Genomic DNA, 11,533 nt, shown 5'->3' with positions numbered 1-11,533 from the left:
TGTGGCAAACGTGAGGTAGCAGAATTTACTACAAAAATAAAGGATGAAGTGGGACTACACATTTGGTGCAAAATGCATTATATCACCTCATACTACATGTTTAAGGGATATATATACGGGAATGGTGTGCTGACATGCTTTGGCTTGGTAAATTTGAGCAAGATGGTTATGTTTTTGTTTCGCACACTTTGTTGGTGATCTCACAAAATTTTGTTTTTTTTTTTTTTTTGGATACTTCTTAAAGTTATGTTTATTTTCAACATCAGTTTATTAGTTTATTATTTAGTTTAAATTATTTCTTATTTAAATACTTATATATTAAAAATATTAACTTGGTGTACTGTACCCCAAAATACATTATTGATTTATTCTTTCTTTTCATATTTCAGAGATAAAGTATTAGAATGGCATAAAATATGGCCCAGTTCTACTACAAAAGAAGTGTCAATGCTCCCTACAGAGATCGTATCCCTCTTCGTATTGTACGAGCAGAATCTGAACTGTCCCATTCAGAGAAAGCCTATCTGAATGCCGTGGAGAAAGGAGATTATGCCAGTGTGAAGAAAGCTTTGGAAGAAGCAGAAATTTATTTCAAGATCAATATTAATTGCATTGATCCTCTGGGAAGAACTGCACTCCTTATTGCAATTGAAAATGAGAACCTTGAGCTAATTGAACTGCTCTTAAGTTTTAATGTATATGTGGGAGATGCTCTTTTGCATGCCATACGAAAGGAAGTAGTTGGTGCTGTGGAGCTGCTGCTAAACCACAAGAAGCCCAGTGGGGAGAAACAGGTATGTACCAGGTTTGTTCTAGGTTTTTAGTCTGCTCTGATGAAAAGAGAAGAATTTGCAAAGGGAGTACACACACACAAAAAGTAAACTGTCATCCTTGCACACAAGTATTTCAAATGAGAAAATCAATGGTTTTGATACTGTGTTTATTCTAAGACATCTCTCTCGATCAGTCAAATCTGCACATGTCCACAGGTTTATTGGCTTAAGGTAGTTGTCACTTGAGACTTAGCTTCCAACTAGTACAGATAAAAACAATTGCATCCTTTTTACACCCTCAAAACACTCTTTTGGAACAGTGTAGTGAAAATAAATAAATAAATAAAGGCAAAATTCTTCAAGTCAAGAGTTTTGCAACCAGGATAAACTCACTCAGGAAAATCTGGAAGTTGGTAAAATTGTTTTGCTTGTGAAACTGCTGACATGGTTTAAAAAAGTAACTCCCCACTGACTGCCACCTTCTGAGCATAGATTGAGCTAAGACTGCTGGAGACTGCCACATAACTCCCTCTTGTTTTCTAAGCCAAATAAAACATTTTCTTCTACTTCAGCAAGAGTTTACATAAACTTGCTTTAATCTGCACTGAATTTGCACTGAAGGCAAATGCAGGGTCCTGCACGTGGGGCAGAATAACCCCATGAACCAATACAGGTTTGGAGCTGACCTGCTGGAAAGAAGCTCTGTAGAGAAGGTCCTGGGAGTCCTTGTGGACAGCAAGCTAACCATGAGCCAGCAATGTGCCTTTGTGGCCAAGAAGGCCAATGGTATCCTGGGGTGTATTCAGAAGAGTGTTGTCAGAAGGTTGAGGAAACTGATTCTTCTCCTCTACTCAGCCTTGGAAAAGCCACACCTGGAGTACTGTATCAAGTTCTAGGCTCTACAGTACAGGAGGGACATAGATAGACAATGCTACAATGGAGATCCTGGAGCGGGTCCACCAGAGGGCTACTAAGATGATTTGGGGACTGGAGTATCTCTCATGCGAAGAGAGGCTGAGAGAGCTGGACCTGTTTAGCTTGGAGAAGAGCAAACTGAGAGGTGATCTGATCAATGTATGCAAATATCTGAAGGGATGGTGTCAAGAGGATGGGACCAGACTCTTTTCAGTGGTGCCCAGCGACAAGGCAGAGGCAACAGGCACAGACTGAAACACAGGAAGTTCTGGCTAAATATGAGGAAATGTTTCTTTGCTGTAAGGGTGACAGAGCACTGGAACAGCTTGCCCAGAGAGGTTGTGGAGTCTCCTTCTTTGAAGATATTCAAAACCCACCTAGATGCAATCCTGTGCAATGTGGTCTAGGTGACCGTGCTTGGCAGAGGAGTTGGACCAGCTGATCTCCAGAGGACCCTTCCAACCTCAACCATTCTGTGATTCTGTGAATTAGGCAAATAATATTCATGCAGTGGCGTGTCAAGTCTCATCTAAAGAGAAAGGAAAAGAAATGAACAGATGAGAAGCAAACCCAGCTAATATGAAGGTATCACCAGGAAATGATGTATTTTCCAGCTGTTTGGCCATTCTGCCATTTCACTGGTATTCCAAAGATATTTGTGGGAAATCCTTATTCATTCAAAGATGCAAATCATTCCAAAAAGAATAACACTGTAAAGACATGGTCTATGGGAATTAATTTAGGAAATCCTTTGAATCATAGATTCCCTTGAATCATAGAATCATAGAATGGTTTGGGTTGGAAGGGACCTTAAAGACCACCTAGTTCCAAACCCCTTCCTGCTAGACCAGGTTGCTCAAAGCCCCATCCAGCCTGGCCTTGAACACTTCCAGGGATGGGGCATCCACAGCTTCCCTGGGCAACCTGTTCCACTGCCTCACCACACTCAGAGTGAAGAATTTCTTAAATTCAGTAGAGGTTTTAATGTCTCCATGTAATGGAGGCATCTCTCTGCTCATTGTAAGACACGACCCAATTAATCAGAACTTCAGCCCTGTCTTCAATTTATGGGTGATGGCATAACCTATAAATTCTGATATTCTTAAGACTATTTCAGGAGGAGAATCCTTATAAATAGTTATAATGTTGTCTTCTATTTTCATCTGTTTCATTTTTTGTATATTATAGTTACTGTATGAATGCATTTCAATGAATAATAAGTTGAAGTGATTAGAGATCTCTCAGATAATGCATACAATAAAATTTAATTACAGTATTATGTACTTGCTATAGGTAGAATTGCAGATGATAAGTAAGTGTATAATTTTTGCTGATAAAATAACATGAATTATATGATCTTTTTGTTAAGGAAAGAAAGAAATATAGTAGGTCTTTGTACAAATGTGAGTGTCTGCCTTATCTTCTAGACAGTAAAAGCAGAATTCCTTTATATGACAACAGATTTATGTCAGAGAAGGGGAGGAGAACTAGATTCACCTTATTTTTGGCTCATTTCATTATTTCCCCACTGACAGTACAGATAAGAATACAACAAATTGAACTTCTCTACGTGAAGCACCAGAACCCAGAAGGTTCCGTGCAAAGCCCAGTGCCAAGTCAGTTAAATCACCTGTGTCACCATTCTCCAGCCTCTGTAATGGAAGCTGCCATCTGCAGAGCAGAGTTTGTCTCACTGAGCAGTAGCCACCTCTGATCTGGCTGCCTGGGATCCCCTTACCAATGGAGAAAAATAGAGATACTGGGGGAGAAATTCATGCTGCCTTTCCAAATTACATGTCTTAAAACAGCATAAACCACTTTTTGGACTGTAGAGAGAGCCTGCGTATTTACCTTGTACTACGCTCTTGATTTCAGACTGTTCTTTAGACTTTCTGGGTTGGTGTGTGCAGTCTCCACAATATAAGAAGGACATGAACTATTAGAATGTATCCAAAGGAGGACAACAAAGATGGCAAAAAGTCTAAATGGGGAGCCATGAGGAGCGACAGATCATTTAATTTGTTCAGCCAAAAGAAGAGAGAGACTGAGGGGACTCGGTCCCCACAGAGCACAGCAAGCTGAGGGGATGCCTCATGGCAGCCTGCAGCTTCCTCAGGAGGGGAGCGGAGGGGCAGGTGCCGAGCTCTGCTCTCTGGGGACAGTGACTCAGTGCTGGAGTACAAATAGTAGAAGCTCACAGAATCACAGAATCATCTAGGTTGGAAAAGACCTCCAAGATCATTGAGTCCAACCTCTGACCTAATACTAACAAGTCCTCCACTAAACCATATCACTAAGTTCTACTTCTAAACGTCTTTTAAAGACTTTCAGGGATGGTGACTCAACCACTTCCCTGGGCAGCCTGTTCCAATGCCTAACAACCCTTTTCGTAAAGAAATTCTTCCTAACATTCAACCTAAACCTCCCCTGGTGCAACTTTAGCCCATTCCCCCTTGTCCTGTCACCAGGCACGTGAGAAAATAGACCAACCCCCACCTCACTACAGCCTCCTTTAAGGTACCTGTATAGTGCAATAAAGTTGCCCCTGCTATAGCATACTATAGAAGACAAAAGATAGGTTTGCCTGTTGAGTACATACTACAGTGTTAAATTAGGCACAAACTGGTTGGTCCAAAGTGGAGGTTAGCACTATTGGCTCAAACTTAAAAATATTTCAGTGCCACACTCCACAACTGGATGGTATGAAGAGTACTGCTTCTTTTTCTTTTCCTGTCTTTCCTTGTGGGATAACAGTATTTACATCCTCCTCACATTTAACATGGCAAAGTGTTTTACAAAAGCTCTTTTTTCACAACATTTGCTAAGGGTCTGCCCACTACTGTAAAACATGAAGAATAATCACAAATCACTTGAAAAGTAACATCTCCATTTGTGTCTGTACAAGGCTAGGTCTGTCCATTGCAAAGAAAAATATTGCCTACAAGCTAGTGCTTGCAAAAAATGACCTTTAAAAAAGCTGTGATTATTTGCATGTTCACACCTTTGTTTGCACTGGTGACCCCACCAACCACTATGTTTCTATGGGTGTTGTAAATGTAGATAATAACATTGGTTCATTTTTAGGAACAGTTCATGATGAAGTCAATGCAGATATAGATTACATTTTTGTAGTAAGCATTTTGCTGCAGTGAAGCAGATAATACTGAATATTTAGCATAATCAAAAGCAGCACTCTGGCTGAAAATTCATTAAAACGGATTAAAGATATAAAATCTGAATGCTTAGAATTATATACTAAAACTTATATGTTCAGTATTTAGAAAGAAAGCTACATTTTCCCTAGAGAATCAAGGTCCTTTCAAAACTCTATTTCAAACTTTTATTTGATTACTTTTGTAATTTATAAATATTTGCCATATTGTTTAGATGACGATCCATTTTCAGACTCCGTACTTTAAATAGCATGATATCTTTGTCTGTTTGTTTTCTTCTCCTTTGTGTAAAGCTGGTCATGTGTGCTAAAATCCCAGCCCTTGATGTTAGTGGGGGTTTTGCCACTGATTCAGTGAGGTCAAGATTTCACCCTTTTGCTTTTTTATTTTTTATTTTTGTTCTCCTTGAAGAGAAGTTATTTGCAGAGGAGACGGATGAATAGGGAATTAGAAAAATGTGTGTGCTAAATACTGCCAAGCTCAAGAAAGAGTTTAGATTCCCAAATACTTTATTGGTGATTAAAGTTGTAAGCATACAAAGAATAATATAATAAAAAGTAATAATATTAATAAGCATTACTTATGATTTACAGTTAAATCAATTAGCTTTCACTGATTTATATTAATGAGATAATATCCTATATATGAGGTATAGCTAATTTCAGCTTCATCTTCATGCAATAATGTGATAATATTCATAAAATTAAAGGATTTTTAAGCATAGGCTTTCAAGAGTTTATTAGCAATAACAGAGAGCCAAAAAAAAATAATAAATAAATTGCTTGTTGTCAACAGAAAGCTACGATTCTTTAAGACAGTTGAAGTATCTTTTGAAAGAACTATTTTTTTTTCTCAAAATTTTGATTCTTTAAAACATTGAAATATTTAAAAATAAAAAAATAAAAATCTGTAAAGAGATTTGAAATCTTTGCCTCAGTCTTCATTAGTAGGACCAGTTGTTCTCTGGGTGCCCAGGCTCCTGAGCTGTTAGATTGGGACAGGGAGCAGAATGAAGCCCTTAGAATTCAAGACAAAATAGTTAGTGACCTTCTACTCCATTTAGATGTACACAAGTCTATGGGGCCAACCAAGGGTAATGAAGAAGCTGGTGAAAGTGCTCACTAGGCCGCCTGACATCATCTATTGGCAGTCCTGGCTATCAGGGGATAGTCAACTGGCATTAGCTGATTGAATATGAGCCAGCAGTGCCTCAAATGTCCAAGAAGACCAACAGCCTGTACTAGAAATAAGCTTGTATTAGAAATGGTGTGGCCAGCAGGATTAGGGAAGTGATCTGTATTTGTTCCCCGTACTGGGCCCTGGCGAGGAAGCACCTTGACTACTCTGTTCAGTTTTGGGCCCCTAGTTACAAGGGCATTGAGTCCCTGGAGTATGTTCAGAGAAGGGAAACAAAGATGGTGAAGAGTCTGGAGAACAAGTCTTCTAGGAATCAGTTGAGGGAACTGGGTTTATTTAGCCTAGAGAAAAGAAGGGTCAGGTGAGACCTTATTGTGTTCTACAGTTACCTTGAAAGAGGCTATAGCAAGGTGGGGGTCAGTCTTTTCTCCCAAGCAACAAGAAATAGGACAAGACAAGATGGCCTCAAGTTGCACTAGGGAGGATTAAGTTTGATATTAGGAAAAAATTCTTCACTGAAAGGGTTGTAAAGCATTGGAACAGGCTGCTCAGGGAAGTAGTTGAGTCCCTGGAGTTTGGAGTAGTTTTGAATCCTTGAAGGCATTCAAAAGACCTGTAGATGTGGTGTTTAAGACATGGTCTAGTGGTAGATTTTGCAGTGCTAGATTAATGGTTAGACTTGATGATCTTAGAGGTCTTTTCCAACCAAAATGAAATGAAATGATCCTAATTATAACCAAAAATCAATGCATTTAATTAAAATAATGGTATATTCCTTCATTTTTGTAAAAAAATTCCAACCATTATCTTCAGATTTGGAAGATGTATCTTCATCTTTGATGTTTCCCTTCTTCAAAAAATAGAATAAAATAAATAAAATAAAATAAAATAAAATAAAATAAAATAAAATAAAATAAAATAAAATAAAATAAAACAAAATAAAAATCAGATCTTGTTAAAGCTTAATATAAGGTCTGCAGTCTACTGACCACTCAGCTATTGGGAGCAACTTAATATCCATAAGTGATGTGTTTTGCATTTCAATGACCACAAGGGTTACAGTAGCTTTAAGCTGATTATCAGTATATGGATATATCCGGTGCCATCTGGTGACTACGGATGAGCCATGTATATTTAATAGCTTTGATCTGTATTTGACTCCTACTGTTATTCAGTTTCTGAGTGAGGTTTTTATGGTATACATCAACATAACTAAGGAAAAGGTTATTTGTCAACTGCATTATATTTTCTACACATTTTAGCTGCAGCAGCTGCTACAGAGTACATAAAAGAAAATAACACAATTTAAGGTGAATGAATTGAAGAAACTTGCTCAAGTACTTTTAAATTATCAGTTTTTCAAAGCCATATGTCCTGAATTATCTGCCAAGACACTTGTTGCTTACCCTGATAGATAGTCAAATGCCAAATTAAGAAGGGAAAAAGGCCATCGTTCTTTAAAAATTAGTATCTGTCAGAAATATTTTTATATTATTAAACTACATATATCACCATCCACAGATGGGATGTGGGTTAGGAAGCACAAAAAAAAAAAAAAAAAAAAAAAAAAAAGGATTACAATACCTGTATCTAAACCACAATATGCTCTGCTGGTTGACAAACCCAGGCATCAGTCTCTACCTGGGTGGCTGACTTCCTAGATATGCATTTATATTCAGGGAAGATGGCAGCAGCCTCTTGAGGATGCTACAAAACACATAAGTGAAACTGAAGTCATAGTTATTTAACTTGAATCTATGTAGTACCATATTATCTGACAGTCTAGATTTAGGGCACTGGAACATAACTGCAGTATTTACAGGCATTGCCTGCCTAGCAAAAGCACATGGTAGCGCCTCCCTGTTTACTGTTAGAAAATGATCTTGTGACACTGCCAGTATTTTGAAAAGTGGACACCCTGGAGATAACTTTTTGCAGGTGTCTGAAAAAAGCAACAGGCTAATGCCAGACTAGCATTCACAAATGTAAGGGGATTGCAAGTGGAAGGAGTAATTGAGGACAGTACTTCAGAGAGTATCCTGTCAAGGTACATGATACTAAATTTTTCTTATCTTTTGTATACGTACTTTGTGAAGACCTAGCTTAGGAAATGCCTGTCAGAATTGCTTCAGTTAATTCCACCTTTGAAAAAATGTTGTGAGATGTGTGTTTCATTTACAAAAGGGGGAAAAAATGATTAATTAGAACAAACAAAACCCAAACCTCCAAAACTTCATATCTACCGAATGAGTTAAATACATTCAGCATGTGCCTTGACAAAGAGCCTATTGCATATTGGTGCCAGAAATGAGGTAAAAGAGTCTGGCATGTGTTTGGAAAGTGGTAAAAGATGCTTATACCTGAATTAGCATCTCAATACCTTCATGATTTTTTTCTCGCCCTTTCAAGACTACAAGTTAGTGAAAATGGAGATAATTACAGCAGGGCTTGTCAGTGCCAATTGGCTATAGTGGACCTGGAAATGTCCATCCAACCACCCCAAAGTAACATATATTCACTTTACAGAAACCTCTTCCACCACCTCACTTCTTTCCATGCTTTCTACTAATCTGGTTAGCTATCATTTAGGTTGCACTCAGAGCTCTGTGTTCAAATTTCTGATTTCACTACAGTATTATGAGACTCCTTCAGAAAAAGCGTATGTATAGTTATGATTTTCTCTCCAGGTAGACTCGTGAGCAACCCTTCTTCCTCAGTTTTTAAGGACCTCTTCAAGTAACTTCTCTGGTCATGGTAGACTACAACAGGCATTTTTCTGAGCAGCTGAATAAAAGGGATAGTATGTTTTATCCTTTATCACTAAGGGAAAGGACTGAAATTAAAGGGATTAAGTTTTGGTGAAGGGGGTTAGGACAGCAAACTGTGACTATACGTTTTAATTTTACAAGGAATGTAGCATCAGGCAGAGATAGGTGAGATGTGAAGTATGCAAGAAGGTGACAACTCTGATACTGTTCTTACTAGATGTGAATCCATCCATATAACTCAGCCAAACATATACTAATGGTACTGTATGCCACATGCACAATGCTTGACATGGACATTTAGCTATGTATGAACAAGAGGATCCAGGACACACTGGAATTCTGGGTCCCAGGGCATGGCGTGGCAGCACCTTAACTCTGGGAGGTCCCAGTCCATCGTCCCACATTTGGGTGTTGAAAGAGCTAGAAGACAGCTACAACAGGGTCTGGCTAACTTCTTGCTTTGGGTGACAGGCAGAGCAGCACCTCAGAGCTTGCTCTGGCATTTATGTGTATTAGCAACCAGTGTGTACTCCTGGACAGGAAGAGTTACGGCAGAGTATCAGCTGGCTGTCCCAAGAGTTTTTGGGAGGTGGGTTGAAGGGACATTATTGTGCTGTCACAAGCTAAAGTTATATTTTATAAATCTTGATGACTTTAGCTGATTGATAATTATTTGGAGTGGGGGAAGGCAGAAGAGAAGACGAGGTGTTGACAATAAAAGTTGTGTTTCACTTGACTCTACTGCATGCAATTCTGATTAGAATAAAACAAGACTGATCATATGTTCAACATCTGTTTGTTTTTGTTTGTTTTGTTTGTTTGCTTGTTTTTGTTTGTTTTGTTTTTAGCTGTATTGCCATCTAGTTTGGGGAAGAATGCAAGTATGTGGGAGAACAGCTAGGGAGAGGACTGGCCCCATAAAAGCATGTGTAAAGAGTGTTGCACAGTATAGTATCTAAACCATTGCTACTTGGATGTTCAGGCACTCACTTAAACTGTCTAGGAAAGGACACAAACAGCAAAGCTAGGCAGCTTTTCAGGCAAAGTGCCTTCAGTCTGGCAGTATCCCAAAAATAGATAAAAAGTCTAAAGTTGAAAAATCAGGAAACAGCATGAAAGCAACACAGAGCCTAAAGAGTCATTTTCCTTGATTGAGATGGTAGCAGCCTAGATTTGACACTTCTTTAACAGAAGCTGACAGAGCTCTTGGCTCCTGAAAAATCCCCCACATGTGGCCTCATCTCCCACTTAGTAGACTCTTAGTAGACCCAGAGTATTCAGTTAGCTTCAGTCCATTATTTTCCTTTCAGGCCAAATGAGATAATATCATTGTCTCAGCTCTGTGTTGCCCCACAACCTCATAGTGTTTGGGGGTTGTACCTCCTCATAGTAAAAGTGCAGGTCATGATGGAGAGGACCAAATGAATATGTACTGGTTGTAGGCCTAGCTCACCCGCAATGGACTTTAAACCCAAAGATGTTGGATCTGATATTTTACAAGGTTATTTCAGATTTTCACCCAGTTACAGAACTGGGACTTATTTTGATGAGGCTGGGGCAGAAAGAGAAAGATTTTATGAGGACTGCATGATGCCTTGTAGTTTTTCTTATGTTTCTCCAGTAACTTTGGAAAATATCAGTCACAGTCACTTTTGTAATGCTCTTCGTCTATTGAGATTAAAGCATCACTTTTGTTTTGAAAATGTCTCCCACAAAAGTTCATGAACTAAGTGCCTTTTTGAATGTTCTGATTAATGACAGTCTAGCTAGTAAGGAGTATGGAGGAGGGAAGCGAAGCTATTTTGTAAGGCTTCAAGTACATAGGCTTGAAGTGGAATATGAGGACACAAAGTTGAATCTTCCCACTCTGAGTGGGTAGATGAGTTATTTATTTATTTATTTATTTATTTTTCCAGTGGCATCTTATTAATTTAAATTCTCTGGCAGGTTTTAAAATATTGATAGACAGAGATGAATGGGAGAGGCTATGTAAAGTATAAATCAGTTTATTAATGAAATTTATATAGAAGCCTATCCACATATTCAGTTTTTAATACAACATTTTGGGCACATGCAAAAAAAAAACATGTAACTCTGAAGGAGAAATGTACCATAAAGGCATCAGTGACTAATTGCACAAAAGATGGAGATATGGATTTACAAAAATAATGTTCTTTAATTCATTTTTAGAGAGAACTGTTTTCAAGTTCAATAATAATAATAATAATAATAAAAAGAAGCCACAAGTGACATTACATCTTGGCAATAAACTCACATATCCTATGTTTATATGCATCGGAAGTAGGGGGGTGGCTGTATAGAAAAGAAAAAAAAAAAAAAAAAAGTGACAATCGCTAAAGAAAGACTTCAGAAGCTGATATTGGTGCCCTTAAATAGAGCTGTTGGCAATTTCAGTATTCTACAATATGCACCCATCACCTTGTAACAAATGCTAAATCATAAATTCCAAATGTAAAGCACTGTCAAACAAACTAACAAACAAACAAAAAATAAGCATGCCAAAATATGGGGGAATGTGATAGTTTCTTGAAATGTACAAAATGATGAGCCATTTTGCTATTGGCAACATACATATTGCCAGAGTGTCATAGTCTTTAAGACTAGATTATTGGCGGGTAGCAGTATCAATGGTAATTTAAACAAAGTATAATATAATCCTCCATTTTAGCAGTTTGTAGAATTTAAAAAATAATAAAATAAATAAATAAATAAAAATTTGATGATGACAAATATACATTTAGTTCAA

At 38.0% G+C, this 11,533-nt stretch overlaps 1 protein-coding gene across 1 annotated transcript in view; it reads left to right on the top strand.

Moving 5' to 3' along the window:
* Positions 1 to 416: 416 nt before the first annotated feature.
* Positions 417 to 11,533, top strand: part of TRPC4 (transient receptor potential cation channel subfamily C member 4) — a gene marked incomplete at both ends in the record, with an annotated part of 99,669 nt that continues 88,552 nt past the window's right edge. The window contains one exon of the mRNA XM_084296704.1: positions 417 to 794. Within this exon, the coding sequence (XP_084152830.1) occupies positions 417 to 794 (378 nt within the window). The remainder of the gene's footprint in view (positions 795 to 11,533) is intronic.

This window comes from Netta rufina, assembly GCF_964035555.1.
Source record: "Netta rufina genome assembly, chromosome: 1".
In the NCBI taxonomy this organism is placed as follows: Eukaryota; Metazoa; Chordata; class Aves; order Anseriformes; family Anatidae; genus Netta; species Netta rufina.
Note: the sequence above shows the minus strand (reverse complement) of the source record. Positions and strands in the feature narration are given on the sequence as shown.